A 21,198-nucleotide genomic window follows, 5' to 3' on the forward strand; every position below is an offset into this window, starting at 1 on the left:
TACCCTGTAAGCATTAAAATTCCACTAAGGGGTAACATTAAGTTTATCAAGATTAGCAGAATGCAATTGGCTGCAATTTGCTCTAGAGTTTAACTATCTGCTAACTGAAATAGTCGCCAGAGAATCTTATACTTTCATTTTGCATTTTGATTTTCTTTCGTAGTTCTCGTTGGCTACTATCGTCTTAAAGCTAGTCATTAGCTTTTTCTGTACAAATCTTAAATTTCGCATTTAATTAAATACAATATTCGGTGATTTTAGACCCAGTAAAAGATAAGTTGGATTGGTGTAAAATTAAATTTAAGGACGTTGTGGCACTTATTTTGATATACATTCTCAGCTATTTTTATTATTATTTTATTTTAAAGTGTGTTGTAGGCAACTACACAGCATATTCTAAAAGAATTCTTTTTTGGGGCCTCTATTGCACCTGATTACAGGGTATGCTTTCTTTTTCTTCTTTTGCATATTTGTTATGCATATAATTCCATTAGTATTGTTGTTGATGTTGTATTTGTTTTGCCTCTTTTTAGCTCTCAGTTCACAGTTTCAGTATATTTCTCGCTTTTGCACTCATTTGTTGCTATTGCTGTTGTTTTTGTTTTGGTCTATTGATTTTCTCTTTTAGTGTTTTGTCTCGTCGCTGCATTTGTTTGTGGCCAGCCAGTCAGCCAACCATCCAGCCAGCCAACCTGCCAACCGGCCATTCGACCAGCCGGTCTCGGTCGGCCAGTGTTACAATGCAAGAGACAGCGTCCCTCTTGTTGTCAACCCCCTCCTGCTATTGTCCGCATATTGCTCTCTGTGCTCTGCGCTCTGCGCTCTGCTATTCGCCCGCTGTGGCCTTTGTTTTAGCCCGGTTTCACAGGCTATGCAGGCTCAGTGGCCATGTAGGTATTGTATTGATTTTTTGCGGGCAACCCTTTCACAGCAGCCGCCCAGAGATGCCATAAAAAGTCATTAGTGTGAGAGGATTCCCCCTCGTTCTCGTTCCCGCTCCCCTTCCCGTTCTCGTCGTGGTCCTCGGTCCAATGTGGTGGCAGGCCTGGAGTGCATAATGGCACAATTTAAATACGAGTACGCGCAACGGTTGCCATGTGAATGAACCGTGCAGTATACAGCATACAGCATGCCTTGTGCATCGGCATGCGGCATGTAGCATGTGGCTGCCTGACTGCCTGCCTGCCTGTCTGCCCGACTTTATTTTTGTGAGGTGCAGGCGTTGTACGCGGCGTATGCGCAATGTGCCGCTGGCCACTTTTCTCTATTTACCCACGCAAAACAATAAACTAAAAACCATTTGCTTTTGATTTATTGACGCACGTACGCGCAGCACACGCTGCCACATGCCACATGCCGCATGCCGCATGCAACAAGCTGAAACCGTTTCGGAAGCTACAGCTCAAATGGAATTTCACTTCCACAGACATGAGCCAAATCGATGGCGTAATGATTATCTATTAAAATAAATCACGTATTTGGCAGTAGCCTAAGACCAAGTCTTGAGCACTTCTCAGCGAGTGTTGAAGTCTATAAATTGCAATCTTCCTCTGCCTTTTCTTGTGTGTGTGTGTGTGTGTGTGTGTGTGTGTGTGTGTCTAGTCAAGTGTAAGCAGCAAGCTGCCTTTGCTATTTGAAATTCTCTTTTTGGCATTGGGCACAAATTGGCGTTGACAGGCCACGCCTTTTCCGCACGCCCTGTTTGTCATTTCAGTCTCTCGGCGGAGACAACGCAAAGTGTAATATAAATATATTGAACCCGACTTCAAGTGTTTAAGCCGTTTCTAAAGGCCTTGACAAACGAGCAGCGAGCAGTGAGCAGCGAGCAAAAGAACTAAGTGAAATCGGCACAAGAAACGCCGCTTACAAAGGCGAAATACGAGCTGAATGAGCAGCATAAGTGCAAGTGGATGTGTAAGCCAAAGAACTAACCACTTTACAGGCTAGTGCGCTGTCAAAGAACTTCTTCTTCAAATCAATCGCCACACTTCTCAGCCTACACTAGACAGCCTATTCTCAAGTTACTTATGCAGAGTTGGTATTCACATTTCAGGCATTTGCTTTGCTAAGAAATTGGCGATATGATGGCGAAATGGAGTCGCTGTCGGTTTTGTATTCTGTCGTATACTCAATTTGAGTTGGCGAAGCACTAAAAATGATTTCAAAGATATGTACGTATATTACAGTAAGCTTTACATTCGACACTTTGCGAATGATTAGTGATTCAAATTAAGTATTCATTGCTTCAACTTATGTAATTCACATAATGCGTGCTATAATTCTCACTCTATTCATATGCAAATAATACACTATGACATAATTTTATTAAGAGTTGTTTTTTTTTTTTGGGAAAAGTTCTTTCGGTTGGTAGTCGAAATTGAAATTGCCGGGAATACTGCTCAATTCATATTCATACACTTCTGCAAAATTTCAGGCTATTCATATGCAAATTTTGGAGTCGAGTTGCAATTGGCGCTTTAGTTTTTTGCGCATCTGGGAACGCCCCCCGTTGGCAGTTATTTGTTGGCAGTTTTTCATAAATTTTACGTCTTGCTTGGCTTAAATTGCATTGGCAAAGCTGCTTAGGCATGCAATTTTCTATCCTATAACTGAGGTTTTACGTTTCGCTTTTGCTTTTGCTTTTGCTGCTCATTTGCTGTTGTTGTTGTCGCACTTTAAACTAATTGCCAGCAATTTAGCAAACGTTGGCAGTGCAATGCGGCGTATGCGTTATATTTATGCTCTCCCTCTCTCTCTCTCTCTCTCTCGCACTCTCTGGGTTGACTTTTGTTCGCTGTCGTACCCAGTGCGCACATTTGCCGCATAATTGCCAAGTCATGATTTTTTACATACCAAAGTAGAATAAAAAAAGGCAAAAGAGTAAAGAGAAAAGAAAAGCATCAAGATTTCCACACACACACACACACACACACACATACATACACATACAGCAGTTTGTTGCTGATATTCGCAGTGGGCATAATTTTCATGTTGCTTAAACGGCAATTTGTTGTTGCTTTTGTTGTTTTTCGTAAAGGTTTTTTGGGCTCTGCATTGTCAGTTAACAGTTTCCCGCACTGACTGCCCCTCACCACTCCTCTGGTATCCTTTTCTTTCTCCTGCTCCTGCTCCTGCTCTTTCCTCGATTTCCACTCACTGACTTCACTTTATCGTTATTGACAGTTTTACTGCAGCTCTCTTTATTTTTTATTCTCAAACCCTCGCTCTCTTCTTTTTCTTTGCTGTTTCGGTTTCCTTTTTTGGCTGTTGCTTCTTATCAAGCGACTGCCCCTTTTGCATAGTTTCGTGCCGCATTTTTGCTTTAGTTTTTACAGCATGCAAGACGTTACCTTGGGGACGTTACTCCTGCCCCATTGCTTCCTCCATCCCTCCATCACAATCTTTGCCTTGGGCTTGGTCACAGGGCAAGTTAATGTCATGTCAAGCGATTTTCAGGCCCAGCAAGATAGCGAGATAGAGTAGAGCTTGGCAGTCTCACGTGTTTCGTAATATTTTCATCATATTCAGATCTGCTTAGGCTGCTGCCGAAGACGAAGAGGAAGACGAAGACGGGCAGAGGAGGGACAAGGTGGGAGCTGAGCCTGATATCACTTCACTTGAGCTCAACTTATGGCGCTCCAATTTCGCGCTGATGCATAATTTTTGCCGGCGCGCATAAAAATACGCTCAAAGGGGCGCAAAAGCCAACCAGGAAAAGGAAAAAGGAAAATGGAAAATACACACACTCATAGATGAACATGCGAGTATATTGCATGCGACGCTGTAGGGGACTTTGCCTTTGCTTTTGCCTCGTTTATCTTCCCTTCAACTCAGCGACTATATAACTGACTGTGTGTGTGTGCGTATGTGTGTGATTGTGTGTGTGTGTGTGGCGGTGGCTTGACATGATTAATATCCCCGCTGACATGAGAATCGCAGTTGACTGACTGTCGTCAAGTGAAATCAAAAGCGTTGCCACAGACCTTAACTCGGCTTTAAAACATTTAAAACATTAAAAATGTGAAATATTTTTGCATTTGCAGCTTGGGGTCAAACTTCAAATCGACGCATTTATTATTGGGCAAGAGCTGCATTTATGATTTCGCCAAGCGCGAAATACCCAAAATGATAAAATGAAAACAAAACAACAAATAAGCAGCAATTACAACAACTACAACAACAACAACAGCGATACCATTAACAGTTACAATCATAGCCGCGCAATCTGTGTCTGTGTGCTTGTGTGTGTTTGAGTGCCAAAAAAGAAGAGCGAGTCGCAACGACGCACAAAACAAACAAATAAATAAACAAATTCAACGACAACAATAACAACAACAAACAACACCAGACACCAGAGAACCACAAAACAAAAAAAAAAAACTCGGCGAAATTCGGCGTTTAAAATACGTACATAAAAAATGTAATGGAAAGCATTAGTACTCATAAAAAATGGATTTACACAGCCTTTTTAAGGTTGCCTTGATCCTGTACATCATACGAGGTGAGTCCCTCTCTACCCTTATCACTGTCTCTTTTCCTATTTCAGCCATGACAATCAAATATGAAACATTTTATGTTAAAAAACCATCAATATTTTATCTACTTATTAAATAACAACAATCTCGTTTCTTTATAATCGATTTATTTTTTTTTAAATATGAGTAAGCATTTTAATGCAATGCTTTATTTTATTCATAAGCCATCGAAAGCTGTTCCGACAACTTTATTAAATTAATTTCGTGCAATGATTTGCTTTTACAAAGTTCATAAACAAATTTGTAGCACAAGCAAACGTGACTAACGTGGCGTAAAGTTGCTGCCCTAAAAAGTGCGCTGGATTTTTGATTTCAGTATCGACCACACAATTAAATTCGATCCATCTGAGACTATATTCGAAAACTCACTTCATAAGTAATTGTTGAACATGGCGAATACTTGATGTGATGATCAATATAAAATATTAGTATTAGGGAAAATGTATATCATTGTTATAGAATATTAGTGTCAACAACGTCGCTCTTTATACTTGATGTAAAAGGGTAATTTTGTTTTATTGCTGTTTTCAAAATATATTCAACATAATTGTCAGACTTGCATTACATATTATAACGTTACTTATCACTATCGATTCCTTGTCAATGTGTAAGTTAATTTAAAATCAAAACGATGTGGTTTCCATTTCAGAAATTACATAATTTGTGTGCGCCATTCAATCTGCAATCTGCAATCTGCAACCTGCAACGTCATTTGCCATTTCCAGCAACATTTTTGTGTGTGTTTAAGCTTCGCCAAAGAATAATTAAGCTACGTTCCGCTTAGTTTTTATCCTGTTTCGTTTCCTTTTGACATGTCTTTTGTGCACTGTCGCCTGACACAAACATACACAGTGGCACTTCCTTGTTGCAATATTGGATATGAGCACTTTTGTCCACTCTGCAGCCAACAAGCCGAGTCAAATTGAGAAAGCGGAACGGGTCATGGCATCGACGCCGTCTGTGTTGCATTTGAGACCCTTTGCTTTTGAAAGAAATAAAAAAGAGTCTATTCAATTTGTGGAATGTGGGTGGCACTAAGAACATCTCCTGCTCCATAAAATATTTAAGAATTCAAGTTTTTGCTTATGTTCGCGGAGGTTGCTTGATTTTATTTTTTGTTAATAACACTCTCAAATGAAAACAAACCTAGTTGTTAAAATGTTTAATAATGCTGAAGGAATTATTAAGTCAAAATGGGACTGTTGCTTTCTTATTTGGGTTGTGTGCGCAACTCAAAAAGCCAAACTTATCAGCAAAAGATCAACGACAGAAAGTAGCAAACGACAACGAAGTTGACAACTGCCTGCTTGCCTCCTTGTGTGGCGCTTTGTTTCTTTCATATTGGCAAAACCAAAGCCAAAGGCTACGGGCTTGCAGCTGTTGGCTGACTGTGACAGTGAAGGCCTTTCATTTGGCTGTTTGTTGCTAGCTGCTTTTTGCTGCTGCTGTTGCTGTTGCTGCTGCTTTTGCTGTTGCTGTTGATGATGAGGCTGATTATGCGCCGCATGCTGCCGGTGCCTTGGACAGCATACAAAAGACAGCAGCGCTTCTTGGTGCTTGCTGCTTTCTGCTTTCTGCTTACTTGTAGCTGCAACTGCTTGTTTACTTGCTGCTACTTTTTGTTTTACAGTCACAGTCATAGTCAGAGTCCGCCTGGCCGTCTCTGCGTCGTCTGTCCGCTTGTTCTATCCTTTCGTCAGTCGTCTGCATAATCTTGGCTAGCCTGCTGTGACACACCCTCTCGATCCAAAGCGGCCCGCCCACCCGCAACGCCTCAACGCCCTGTGCAACGTGACATTCGAGGTCATTCACATTTCGAGGGCGTGTTGTTGAACTTGATGCGATGTTGCCACATTGCTGCACAGTTAGTGCAGCTGTTGCGCTGGTGTTGCACAGTTGCTGCTGTTGCTCTGGGCATATTCGGTTGCTAAATGCCATGATGCATTAGACAATGAGGATCTCTAATTATGTCTTGCGTCTGCTCAAAAACAGCAATTAACATTTGATCCTGAATGCAGTTGCTGTTCCTCTTGCCGTGGCTACCAATTGCTGCCTACTGCAGTTGATGCTGCTGCTTTGGTGTTGCCCTGAAGTGTTGGTGCTCGCCAGCGGCAGAAAGTTTTATGAGTTACCTTGTAAGTGACGCCGTCGCTACGAGCATCGGGATTGGGGCTGCTTTCCCTTGGCGTAGCAAGCAGGCTTTAGCCATTGTCCTTGTTGTTGCAGTTGCAGTTGTTGCTGACTTCGTTTCTTTGAGTTGAAACAACGTGCATCGTGCATCGTGCACCGTGCAGCAACAACACAAACACAAACAAAAGTGAAACGTGTGCTTTTCAATAATTCAGTTTTATGGCACACAAAAAGCAAACGCAACTCGACACAAACTCAACGTGACGCAGCTCCTTTGTCTTCTCAGTTGCCTTCCCATTTGTGACTTTTAAAGTTGTCGCTCATTAACGAAGCAACAACAGCAGCTGCAACAGCAAGAGCTACGGCAACAGCAACTGCAATTGCAACAACGTCTGCAACATTAATTGAAATGCTTTTCACTTTTTGCCTTCTCTCTCTTTTTCTACCTTGCTTGCTTCCTTCTCTTTCGAAGTTGCAATTTATTTGCACATTTTTTTTGTGCAAGGCAAATAGAACCACAAATAAACAAGAGCAGCAACAGCAATTATAATCGGAACACCTTTCAGCAGTCGATGCAAAATTTTTAATGCATAACTAAAATGTGTTAGTGCAATTGAAGTATAGTCAAAAACATAATTTTCTTGATCTAAAATCAATAAACAATATCTGAATTATAAGAGAAGTCTTCGTTGGGAATTGTTTAAAGAATAGTTTTTATGCGTATCTCAATAATTATTATCTGTACTTCATAAAGTTACTTCCCTTATACAAAAACTGAAAAACGGAAAGGCAGAACTTGATCTAATCTTCTACTAACCATTTATTATTTAAGATGTGTTCTTCCACTTATATAAACTACAAGTATAATTGTCTGAAAGAGAGACTTAAATGTATTTAGTTACGAACCATCTAGGATATCTGCAAGCCGAGCAGTTGGACAACAATTTCCAGTCGTTTAGTATTTTTGCTTGTCGAAGCGGCAACAGCCGAATGAAGTCAACGGGGCCAAGCAACGTGGAGCGTGATATAACCCAAGCAAATACACTTTGCCCATGCCAACACATGTGCGCAGTGCGCACACATGCTCACACACAGATGGAGAAATACCGTTATGCTTTGTTGCGCACAAACAGATGCTACGATATAGAGTGCGGGAAAGAGAAGGAGAGGAGAAAGAGGGACACAACAGTCAGGTGGCAGGCTTTGGCTTGGGAGCAGACGCCTCGCATTAGTCGAGGCTTTTAAGCAGAAAAATGCGTGCACTTGAACCGACCGAGGAGGAATGGCGATTAGAGCGGCACAGGGGCTAGGCGGGGCGGGGGTCAAGAGGCAGCCAAAGTTTCGACGTCGTATCGCTTTAACAGCCAAAGCATTGCCTACTTTTTGGGGCACTTTCATTGCTTCCATCGAATTGCGACGCTTTTCATCGCAACGCAACGCAACGCATCTCATCTCATGTCCCTTGGCCTCTGCTGTTTATATGTTGTCAATCTGCCAGTCCCTTTTCCCTTCTTCCCACTCCATCCATCTCCGTCTTCTAGCCCCGTCTGATGACAGGCGAAAGCTTTGAGCCTCTGAACATCTTTCACTCACGTTCCGTATGCAAATGAGCTTTAACGTGTTCCTTGCGCTCTTCTACTTAGTTCAACTTGTTGTTTCTTTTCACTTCGCTTCGCTTCGTTTTGGTTTTTGTTTTTTGTCTTTTTTTTGAGGAAATTGCGTTTTCATTTAAATGCCGCACGGAAAACTTTGTCAGCTTTTGGCAAACTTGCTAGCTGCTGCTTTTTTATAGCCCCCATAAGGTTGGCTCTTAAGCGTTTTTGATTTAGTGCACGCTTTGAAGTTGACTCTCCGCTATTATTTACAGCATTCTTTATGTTTTGTTTTGCCAGATACCCTGTATAGCTTGATATAAGGGCTGAGGTGTGTAAGCATCGACAGCTGGGGTGAATTAAACTTCATTTGAAAACATTTCTTAAATATCTTATATCTGGCACTTGAGAAATACATCTTACATACATAGATCTAAACCAAGAGCTAGAACTGACATCCAATGGGGCTTAGCTGTGATTAAAATTGTCATAACTTCTGGCTCTTCTTGTGAATAATTTGTAGTATAATTCTGCATAATGCTTATGTAATGAATGAGTCGGGAAATTAAGGACATTTTGTCTGCTTGGTAGTTGGGTGCGTTTCTTTCATAGATTTTGCGCGTTAATTACGTGACGATTTTGCTTTTGCAGTCCCGCCTGCTATTTAAAACAGATGCATTGTTGAAAACAGGACTCTGCGAACGAATGAATGAGAATAGGAATGGAAATAGGAATTGCTCATTTGCATTTTGTCTACGAGGCGATTGATGGTTGTCGTTGCCTCGCTAACTGCTTCCTTACTGCTCTAACTTGTTCTTCTTCTACCGCTGCTGTTCTTCTTCTTGCCACTCATTTCCGGCCAGCGCAATTTTAATGATCCGTGATAATGATGCAAACTGCCGTTGGCTTTGCTTAAAAGCTCGCTGCTCTGGTTCTCCTCGCTCTAACTCTCTTCTTTTTCTTTTTCTTCTTCTTTTCCTTTTTCTCTTTGCCTGCTTCAGTGGGCGTAATTGATTTTGGGCAGCGAATGTGGGCGTGGCAGACGTTGCTATTGGTGTTCTTCAGTGGCTGCTGCTGCTGCTGCTGCCTGCCATTTTGATTGACAACGCTGACAAATGGAGCGGCGTGTATTCAATTATGTGAGAAGTGGCAGCAACAAAGGTCAGGCAGATGGTGGTGGAGAGAGACGCGAAGGGAAGCGGCAACCTTATCGAGTTTATCAGGCGGTCATTGTGTTTCGCTTAGACATGACATTGTCAGTGGCATACGCCACACAGCTGCTGCTGTCTCCTAACTGCCACCTTGTATATTACCTTCATCATCATCCATATAGAGTGTTCCCATCTCCCCCATCACCCCGCCCTCATCCTCTGGTTGCCTTACAAATATGGAGCACGTTGTCATGGCATATTTTGATAGCTTCTGAGTTGTCGGCAATGGCGATAGAGACGGCGTTGGCTTCGCTATTGTTCAGCGGTCGCGCCTTTGTTTGCCCTGATAAATGTCTGACTCGACTCGGCTGGCGCATTTTACCAGATTGGCGCTTAGTGCTTGCTTTTACCTCTGCTCTGCGTCTGCGTCTGCAATTAGCTCACAGCTTTTGAGCCTAAGCTCGTTGTTTGCACGGCCATCGCCCAGGTGGTTACAGCAATCCCATCATATCCTTTATCTCTTTGCTCGCTTCAAACTTTGGCAAATTTAATTTTCATTAGACTGCGTCGTCTCGCAAATCTCTGGTTGCAGCATTTTGTTGAAACTTTTCAAGGGGGTGAAAAGGGAAAACTTTATCTTAAGTGACTTAAAACTAAAAACTGCAAATTTAATGTGCTGCCCCGATGTGGCATCAACTTGTGGAAACACTCACACACAGACACAGACACACACGAACATTCAGTTTTTACTGCTTACTTTTTGGCAGAGCCAAAAACATTTTTCCCTTTTCGGCGCATTTCCTTTGGGCATGCAGTTGACAGCATGTTTGCCCGACACACAATTACAAACTCTTACTCACATAATCACGCACACGCACACACACATACACAGTCACAAGTCCAAAGAGAACCGCAACGAAAGTGGCACACAAAGTTTGCAACACTTTACGGCATGAGATCTGGGGGAGGACATCATGCTAAAGTTATCTTCTGGCCAATGCCTTTTGGACAAAACAATTTCTCATTTTATTGCTGCGGCCTGAAAATTGCATACAAATTTAGTGCTGCATACTTTGCGGCAGTTGTCAAAATGGCTCCACAAGGGACGCGTTCTCTCCTCACTTACCAATTCGCCATAAATTCGGCAAGTCAAAATTAAGTGAGCACATCTTGGAGAAGGTGCACATTGCTGTATTGCTGGTGAAAATGTATTCCTCGCTTGCTTTCCGTGCAATTTATTTAGTTATTCATGTTCGCTGGGGCCAAAAGTGCATCAGTGTTTTGGACGTGCTTGCAACAAGAATTTTTGTGGCACAAAAACAGGTCACTGCACTGTCACTGGCAAGTTGCTTAAGTTGTCATGCAACCGCAATGCAAATATTACTTGACAAACACTCACACACACACACTCACACACACATAAGAAAGTCACACCTACAGGAGTATGTATGTGGTCCCTGTCTATTGGCTACCTTGACTACCGAGTGAATAATATATAAGGCGTAAAAGCCGCATCAAAAGCGCTTTAAAACATTCCAAAAATTATGCAATACTTGCTCGACGGCTCCGTCACAGCAATTAGGCCACATCGAGAAAGTGGCAGAAGGATGTGTGGGAGGGAGAAAAGCCACAACGATGGCCACAGGTAAAAAGCAATTGTCTTTTCGCTTTGTGCGTGCCTTTGTTGTGGTCCACAATGCTCATTAAAATTTAGGCCAAGCCGCTGGCAAGCAGCGACAACAACAAGAGGAGCAAGAACATTCACGTTGCTGCCACTTAATTTTGAGATTGATGAAGGGGGGAATGAGGAGCGGATTGAGGGAGCTGCTGCACGAAAGTTGTTCGCTTTTTTGTGGCTGAACAGAAATTGAAATTACGTTTGGCCGCTCGTGCAAAACGGCGTGATGGCCGAAGGATTTCCTCGAACTGAGCTGCTCAATTAAAATCCAAATAACATGCACCACCTCTAACTCGCTCTCGCTCTCTCTTTCTCTACACTCAACACACTTTCTCTCTCTCTTTCCATCTATTACAATTTCTCATTCTTATACTCTTTCCTTTGCAGCTGAGACCAGCTATATAGTTAATGGTTTGGATCTGCAGGGACCGATATTCCTACACGAGCCGCCGCATCGCGTCGAGTTTTCCAACAATTCGGGCGGACTCATAGAATGCTCTGGTCATGGCAGCCCACCGCCCGAGGTAAATATGGGCGTGGCCCGTGGCATCGCTTTACTTTTGTTCGCTTCGCTCGTTTTGCGCTGTTTAATTATGCATGCTGCCGCTGTCCGCACTCATTTCCAAGTTAATTGACTGGCCCCCCACAAAAAATAAAAATAAAGAGACAGAGAGAGAGAGAGAGAAACTAATACTCTTTGTTCGGTTTGTAGGTGGAGTGGACGCCAATACCGCCACAGCAGGATATGGTGTTTCAGCTGTCAAACGGCAGCATGATGTTTTATCCCTTTACTGCCGAGAAGTATCGCCACGAGGTGCATGCCACCGTCTACAGGTGAGTGCGCATTACGTATACTTAATATCTGCTTAAATTTTCATTCTCTCCCTTTTTGTTTTTTGTTTTTCGGGTCAGATGCAAGCTGCGCAACATGGTGGGCACTGTGCTCAGTCGGGAGGTTCATGTCCGCGGCGGTAAGTCTATCACAAATTTTTAATTAATTTACTACAATTTTATAGTCGCATGCAAAGTTGATTTGCGCTAACTCGTAGTCTAACCAGCTGCGACTGCGACAGCGACTGCGACTAAGGCTATGGCAAGAACTCCCCTCTGAAAACTTTGGCTTAATTGGAAAGTTTTTGGAGCAGCGCCTAAAAGCAGGCAACGCAAGTTTTAATTACTACTGCCAAATGTTGTTGGCGGCGACGACCGAGAACGGCTCCACCAAAAAATCGGCTCTAATTTGGCGCCCAAGCGCGAGAATTGACTCTGACTTTCGCCTAGTTGCCCTAACCTTGCAGTCGAGTCTAATGGCTATTCGATTGAGTGCTTCGCAGCTATATACAATTTATTTAAATTCATGTTAATTTGTTTTGCTCTTGAGCATTAAAATATTTATTTATTGCTGTAACCAATTTTAGTTTTTTGTCTTTCCGTCCTTGTTGTTTGCATCCTTAACAGCAACAATGTTAAAGTTTATATGCAAAAGTGAAAATAATATAATATTTGAAAAGTGATTTATCTCGGCTTAAAGTCTCACACAACTTCAACGCCAATTTGCAATTTCCAAAAAAGAGTAAAATGATTTTCTGTTGATATAAAATGTTTATTACAGCTGAAAATGTAGCACAAGTATTTCAGCTGCTGCTCAGAAATTGCTTAAAATTCTCATCGACTTTTCAGCTGGTAACTTTTGCAACTAACGTACTTTGCGAGCACAGTGAAACTTCCACTTTGCCTTGTTTTTTGGCCAGTTTCAACGAGGCAAAGTTTCGAATTCATTAGGCCCTCGAGCTAGGCGGTGACGAAGGGAAGGCAAGAACTTTATTAAAGTGCATTAATGAACAGGCTTTGGACAGTCCAATGAGCGAAGTCGAGTCAAGGCAAAGTGCTGCTCGGATCCAATCACTTTGATTGGCATCGCATGTCGCATAGATTTTGCGGCTCATTGAGCAGCCCTTAACGTAAATCTCTTTAACGAAAAACAACAATTAGCGCTGGCCATAAAAATACATATGAATGTTCTGGTCATAGACAAAGAAATGTACAAACATAGGAAGGGGTCAGACAAGAAAGCGACCGCTTGACTTTTGCGTTAGCTGCGTGCGTTTAATTAACAAGGAACAGAATGAATCAGTTGAAAGCAAAAACAAACAGAATAGTCGCTACCGCAAAGATGATAAGATAGCCCGACTCTTTCCCTCCACCCTCCACACACAAACGTAGTACACCCACACATAGATATATAGCTCGGTTACATGCAAAGTTTTAACGTCTAGCGGTCATTTCTCAGCAGCTTAACTCAAAGTTACGTATACGTACGAGTATTTGTCCATGTCGCTGGCTTATTCTATTTGCGGTCTCTGTTTGTTTTCCTCTGTTTGTTTTTCTCTTTTTTTTGTACTCTTTTCTTCTCTGCTCGCTTTACGCTTGAACAATTTGACAGCGCGTAGATTTGGCGCAAAACGTTTTGCCTAATTTGCAAAAGTTGCCAAGGGAATTGTGCCTGGTCCTCTCATCACCCCACCCCACTGCGATAATTTCTCAGCTAATGTGTATAGTTGACTTTGGATGTAGGATATGGCGCCTTGGCGACTTGCTTGACTTAGCAGTTGCGTTATTTAATTGCCATCGCTTAGTTTCTCAGGATGCCAAGAGTATAGTACTCCACTTGACTTGGCCTGTCTTGGGTGGGCTAAGTGCGCGGTAATTAGCAAAAAGTAGTGGCAAAAACTCTTGACAAATTTGCACAGCTGGGAGACAGCAACAGCAAGAACAGCAGAAGAATGAAGAGTAAAGAGTCTTTTGCTTTTGCTCTTGTCAGAGGCCACAGGCCACAGGCCAAGGCTGATGAATGATGTTGCCACAAAGTTGTGACTTATGCAACACACACCCACACACACATACCATCGCACAGTGCAGAACTGTTGTAGCATACTATACAATCCAGAGCAGTCTTTGGCAAAACTTTTTGATTGAGCCACAAAGTTTGTGCTGGCTTCACCTGCCGCTGTCGTCGTTCTCATCGTCGGCATTGTGTATGAAACCTGTGTAATTTGTTCATAATTAGTTGGGTGCACATTGTCAGTTGTGCTGTATCCCCTCTTTCGTCTCTCCATTTCTCCCAGTCTCCCTTCTGGTATGCAAATTGCAATGCACGCTGCTTTAGTCATAATTTAATAGTCTCTCTGCAGCTCTGTGGCACAATAACTGGAAATCAGGCAAAGACTGCTGCAACCAAAAGCATCTTTCCGCCGGCGCACATCATAAACATAAATTTGTGCAACAAAAAGTTTGCCACAACACAAACACACACACGCACACATACTCGAGCCATTCTCAACAAAACGGAAATGAATTTCCGCATAAAATCCAATCCGCTTCGCTTTCCTTCCCTTCGCTTCCCTCTCGCTAACAGCTCAGTTACTTTGTGAGTCGACTATAAACTTAGCTTTCATACTTACTTTCCTGGGCAGCTGTCCTGGTCCTGTCCTGCACTGTCCTGTGCTGTCCTGTCCTGTTCTTCTATGCAACACGATGTTGACTGCCACTCGCCATTCCTCCCCATTCCATCTCTCTCTCTGAATGCAACATGAAAGTGCTGAAAAAAAGAGAAGAACATTTTTACAAAACTATGCACCAAAATAGAAGGGAGTAGGAGTTGGAGTTGGAGTTGATGCTATGTCCTGGCAGCAAATACAAATAATGAAGATACAAAAACAAAATTGCACTAAACTCAACTGAAAACAGCAGCCGCTTCCCGCCTTCCGCTTTCGCCACTTCCCGCATCCTATTTCCCATTTCCCACCCGCCACTCGACCAGAGGAATTATAATAAAATGTTGTCACAAAGTTTTTCAGTTTTTCATTTGTTATTGTTGCTCGGTATTTCAGCAAAAGATGAAAATAAAATAAGCCCCCCAAACAATAACAACAACTTTTCAAATTAAACTTTATCCAATTTTGGCATATTAAAGTTTCTGCCAAATTCAAACCCGATTCGTGAGCCGCATTCAAAGAGTACAGTACTATATAGTATATAGCTTGATATGGCAATAGTAACTCTTTGCATAAGAAGATTAACCCAGCGAATAGCACAGGAAAAGCAAAACGTATTTCCCAAACACTTTTCAAGTGACGCGTGTGGAAAATTGCCTTTGTCCATCTTAATTAATTTACAAATGCCAACGGCACAGCAACCAGGAGTAGAAAGAGAAGAGTTGAACGAGAAAGAGAAAGAGAAACGAGACATGGAGCGGCAAAAAAAGGAATCAAGTTGAGGGTTGTTTGAACTGGTGGAGAGCTTTAACTAAGTTGCACAGTGTCAATAAAATCACAAACTATTCCAAAAAATTTAAAAATTAATATAAAATTGTATTTTTCAATATTTAATACATAATATTAAAATAGAAATTATTGTTAGCCAATGAAATTATTTAGGGCCGTGCTTTTGTTTAAATTAAAATAAACTTTCAAATATGAATATGAGTTGAAGAATAAAGAATTTGAAAACAGACTATTTATTATCAGTTCTCAATAAGTATTTCATTTCATATTAACATTTTCTGTGCTTACCACTGTGCAAAGAGATGGTTTTCTGTTTTATAATCCTTGTCTTTCTTAATTTTGTGCTCGGTGCTGAGTTGACACGGGAATAAAAAAATCTCTAACTCAAATTGCCACATTCAATTTTTAACGGGTTTGTCGTTGTTGTTGTCGTTAGCGTCTACGTCGACGTCGACATCGGCGCTGCTGTCGTCTGGCTGACAAACGGTCACACTTTTGTTAAGTGTCACAATTTGCCGGACATGTTTTGTGTGGGCAACGCTTGACAAGGGAAATAGGGATCAAGCGACGGGTAGGAGAAAATGAATGGCGTCGGTGTCGGCCTGTTTAATGTGCAACATATTTTGGCTGTCAGGCTAGAGGGCACGGCTTTAGGGTAGGCCAAAAAGGGTTTTAAGCCTCTTTTTATGATTATCTTGCGCAATAAAAACTCAGTTAAAAGTAAAAATTAAACAAAAAGGACTTCCTCATGTTTGGGAGGCTAATAAAAACACAAACACAAGCCAGTATAATTTTTTGCCACACTTTTATGGCCTTGAACTTTGTTATTTGTTTATGATTTCGTCTCTTGATGTTGTTATTGTTCTGACAGCTGTGTGCTGTGCACGCTGCGTATGCGCAATGTATATTACAAATTTGCATAAACATTCATTTCAGTTGTCAACCAAAAGTACACGGTGCAGGTGCACGACGAATACGTGATGACCGGCAACACGGCGGTGCTGAAATGTCAGGTAAGCTTACAGCTTAGAACCCTCTCCCCTCAAAAAGGAATCGCGCCTCAAGGCAACGAGAGAAAGCGAAAGCGAAAGCCAAAAAGGCAATGGGCTGCTGATCCACATGGACATAGACTTGCACTTGCACTTGCCACAAAATTCACTTAAAACTTAAATTCAATTTGAACTCAACTCGACTGCTGACGTTGCTGTTACTCTTGCTGTTGCTGCCAGCAAAATGCTGATCAAATTTGCTTATCTTGGTTGCTCTCGCTCTCACTCTCGCTCTATATCTATATCTGTCTCTGTCTCTGTCGATTGGCAGGTGCCGAGCTACATGTCGGAATTTGTAATGGTCACCGCCTGGGTGCAGGACACTGGCATGCATCTGTATCCAAACACGGACATCGGCGGCAAGTACACGGTCCTATCGAATGGCGAATTGTACATAAATAATGCGGGGCCCAATGATGCGTACAAAAGCTACACATGCCGCACTGTAAATAGACTGACAGGTACGTGATAATCACATTTTCAGCTTAATCGTCCAGTCAGCAATGCCTCAATGCATACATCCCACCTACCCACCTTCCCACCACTTCTCCTTCTCTCTCTTTCTGATTACGAGATGGAGCGAGGCTGCGTCTGTTGTGGCAGCAACTGTTGGCATATAATTAAGTTGAATAATTAATTCACAGCTCGGGGGATTGCAATGTGAAAGTTGTCCTTGGGTTATAAGTGCACTAATAACACAACTGAATGGAAAATAGGGTTTAATTTCATTAAAAACTTTCCACTTTTCTGTTTAAATTTTCTGCGCATTCAGCAAAACTGTTGCATAACTGATAGCTCAGCATAAATAATCGGGGATTAAGGTCAAAGCATTGGCATTTAATGAAAGTCTTACTAATTTATTTAATTGCTCTAAGCCAGTTTTTAGAACAGAAATGATATACATTCTTCTAATATTATTCCTTAAAATAAATCCTTAGGAAATTAACATTTTCATTAAATTAAGCAAATTATTATTATTATCATATTCCAATAAGTTGTTTATGTTTTATGAAATGAATTTATAATTTTGAAACAATAATGATTATGATCCTTAAGCATCCTGGCATTGCTTCTTTGTGGTCCCATTATTCACAATTTGCTGTTGGCAATGCCAAGGAATATTAGCATAATAGTTGATTTTGTCAGGTTTAATTGGCTGCAAGCAGCAACAAACGCAAATGAACATCAAATTATATGCTTAACGTTGTAGTTTTTGTTGTAGTTGTTTTGTCTGTTAGAGTCATAAGTAAAATCATGTAGTTTATGCTAGGTTTTTGCCCCAAGTCAATGTTGTGCGTTGTGCATAATTTATGATGCGTGACATTCAATCGCCGAGCAAAAGGCAAAAGGCAATAGCAGCATCAAAACCAAAGCCAAAGCCAAAAGGAAAAGCAAAACCAAAAGGGCATTGCGCCATGGGAAATTCCAGCTTGCCACACAAGATGGCCACATACATACAAACATTGAGGAGGGGGATAAAGTCAAGTCAATACGTGAGATCTTTTGTAGATATTTTGTGCTGCTTATTTGAAGTTTATTGTGTGTGAAAATGCGCTTAAGTTGAATTTCTATTAGCTTTTGTGCGCAAATTTCACATCATCAATCAATACGATAAAACTTTATGCAGCCCCATCTCTTTCCTTCTCTCCCTTTTTCTCTCTCTCTCTCTCTCGCTCTATCTTTCCCGCTCTTTTGCACACACATATTCTTGGTCTCTTTGAGCAGTATTCGCTTCTTGAAAGTTTAATTTGCTTCCATACCATTTGTGCTTCGAACTTAAATTGAATTGCTTTACAATTTGTGGGGTCTAGAAATTGTAATAGATTTTGATTAATCAAATTGCTTTCTGACCCGGTCAAAGGCAGCGCCATCAAATTCTGACCAAAAGCCGCAAGAGCATAAACCAAATAGGCTATTACTAGTATCTGTGCGCCGCCACCATATTAATTACAGCTGCACTTTCGCACATAACTAGCCAAACAATGCCAATTCAAGTGGTCAAAACACAAACACAGAGATGCAACGCAAACTAGCATTAAAAATGGCTTAGAGTGCACTCATTAAAAGTGTAACATGAAGCTGCTTTGGTCGCCAGGTAGAGAGTTGGTAATAACTAATTCATTTAGTAAGCGCACACACACTGACACGCGCACACGCACACACAGATACACATAACCGCATTTACACTAACACATAGACACATAGAGAGAAAGAGACACATACGCTTAATTTAAGCCATGCCTTTACCTGCAGCACACAAAAGTAGGCAACAATGTTGTTAGTGTGTTTGAGAGAGAAAGAGAGAGAGAGAGAGAGGGGCGAAGCAAGGGACGTGTCTGGCTGGCAGGCAGCGCATAATTACAATTTAAACCAAAAATCCATTTATTTTGCACAATAACGGGAACAACAATGGCGGCTAACAATAATACGACTGCTAATGCACAATAGAGCAATGTTAGGGCAAGGACAGAGGCGGTTCCAGCCACAGAATGCGAGGAAGAGAGATCGGTAAAATGGCAAATAGAGAGAAAGAGATGAAGAGTGCTTCTTCTACTGCTTCTACTGCTGCTGCTGATGATGATGATAATGATGATGATGTTCTGGCAAAATTATAAATTAAATTGCTAGAGCAGGGCACCGCCAGACAAATATAAAGGGCGAGAAACAGAGGTGGAGAAAGAGTAAGAGGAGGACGCTGGCGTGAGGTAGACAGAGATAGAGATGTCGACAGTGGGCGTAGACCATTTGAAACAGATTTTGTTGGCCGAGTGGCCCACTTAACACACTCCTGGATTAGATGTCATGTTATGTTAACAGAAATAATAGAAATGAATGCGACGACATGATTTAAAGCCGTTGCCATTAAAGCCAAATATATAACCACAAACGCACAACACATGCAGACAACACGAGAGCTAATATTAATCATAATAAATAAAATAAATGCACGCTGATTAACCGAATAGTAAATGCACTAATAAACGAAATATATTGTCCTGCAAACTATATGTTTAGTATGCCATTAATTAAATTTCATTTGCAGACTGTAAATTAGACTGCTAGCAGAAAAATATAATACTTCTATCACATACCACATATACTATATATACTATGTAAATATGTATATAGGAGTAGGTGTTTTTTCTTATACTTTTACGTAACATGTACTTAGTATAAATCAAAAAAATTAATTAAGAAAGCTAACTAACTGACTTTGCGTGCACATTAATATAAGATGAATACACTGTAAATTTTCAGTCGCAACTTTGTTTTCATAATTAACTGAATATAAAAAGGCTTATGCATTTTATAATAGCAAATATCACATTTTCTGTTGATTAAAACTGTTTAAATAAAGTCTTATGATTAAGTTATGATTCAAAGAGGTATATTAACTAAATTAAAATGAACTTGGAATTAATTTAAATAAGCTCTGCAATTGTGCCACTTAAAATTCGACTACTTAGGACCTATAACACGATAACATTGCGATTGATGTAGATTTTGACGCTATTGTATTATAAGGTTAAGGACATGTCCTTGGTTGAAAAATTATAAAAAGGCATTTAAAATTAATTTGTGTCGGAAAAGAATTCCGAAATTTTAAATTTTAATTCCCGACGATGCTTTCGATTTCATACTCATATACATATTATATAGATTAAAATGCCCAGGGCAAAATAAAATACCCGTTGCCTAGTGAAAACATCAGCTGGGCTCTGTTGTGATGACCTCGAATGGGGCAAGTAGCGCATGCAATCAACTTGATAGCTTTCATTTACTTTTAATTAATTAAAAACGCAAATGTATGCACACATACCACAAGCGAATAGGTGTGCACAACACATCTACATATATTTGCAATAAATTTAGCCAAGGGATCCCGCACTTAAGTCTAACCAAAAAGTCGCATAGCGTTGAGATACTGTAATCTTGGTAACTGTCAGTTACTACTTGCCACACATTCCTCATATGCCGCATATTTGTAGCTGTAAATTGTTGTAGTAGCTGTTGCCCCACACACACACACACACATACACATGTTTATCTTTGCCTCTTCTTATACGGCTATTTGCTCATCTCCTTCATTCGTTTTTTTTGTTATTCATTTATTTTTTTTCGCAGGTGAAATACAAATTTCAACGTATCCCGGCCGCATTATTGTAACCGAGCCCAAGGGCATGGTTCAGCCGCGTATTAACGTTGAGAAGCATTCGATGCGGCATGTCGTCCTTAATGGCCAAACAACGTTGCCGTGCATTGCTCAAGGACATCCGGTACCAACATATCGGTGAGTAGCACACTAACAACAACAACAACAGCAGCCCAACACAAACAGGAGCATCATCAACAGCAGCCGCAGGTTTTTTGTAAAGGTCGCAGCACTTGCTGGGCAAACAAGGGAACAAGGGAAGTAGGCGCACAGTTTGCCGCGCGCATTTTATGACACTGTGAAATATTTAGCACTTTTGACAAAAAGAAAAAAAAAACACCGCTAAAAAGCCAACGAAAAAATGAAAAAAATGCCAAAAACAAAAAAAGAAAAGAAAAACAGAAACAAACAAAATAAAAATGTCAGGCAAATTGTCAAATGTGAATGTGAGCGAACGAGAACATTGCGAGGTAAACTGTCCTGCCAGCTGCGTCGAGTCCTGCGTGGCCATGTCGACCCTGTCAGTCTTATGGATAGTTTAACAGCCAACGATAGGCTCTCTCATGCATAGTAACAACTACTAATATATGTCAGTCGTTAGTATTTCAGCTACTGTCTACTTGCAAC

The 21,198-nt window shown here is 41.1% G+C and overlaps 1 protein-coding gene across 6 annotated transcripts in view; it reads left to right on the top strand.

Annotated features, from left to right (window-relative positions):
- LOC132794068 (cell adhesion molecule Dscam2) overlaps positions 1-21,198 on the top strand; it is a 47,364-nt gene that overhangs the window by 5,164 nt on the left and 21,002 nt on the right. For all 6 annotated transcript variants that reach the window (XM_060804298.1, XM_060804301.1, XM_060804300.1 and 3 more), the window contains exons 2-8: positions 4,044-4,501; positions 11,474-11,610; positions 11,799-11,920; positions 11,999-12,057; positions 16,306-16,382; positions 16,690-16,879; positions 20,544-20,709. In XM_060804298.1, the coding sequence (XP_060660281.1) occupies positions 4,450-4,501; positions 11,474-11,610; positions 11,799-11,920; positions 11,999-12,057; positions 16,306-16,382; positions 16,690-16,879; positions 20,544-20,709 (803 nt within the window). In that variant the 5' untranslated portion in view covers positions 4,044-4,449. The remainder of the gene's footprint in view (positions 1-4,043; positions 4,502-11,473; positions 11,611-11,798; positions 11,921-11,998; positions 12,058-16,305; positions 16,383-16,689; positions 16,880-20,543; positions 20,710-21,198) is intronic.

Source organism: Drosophila nasuta, chromosome 3 (assembly GCF_023558535.2).
Source record: "Drosophila nasuta strain 15112-1781.00 chromosome 3, ASM2355853v1, whole genome shotgun sequence".
Classification (NCBI taxonomy): Eukaryota; Metazoa; Arthropoda; class Insecta; order Diptera; family Drosophilidae; genus Drosophila; species Drosophila nasuta.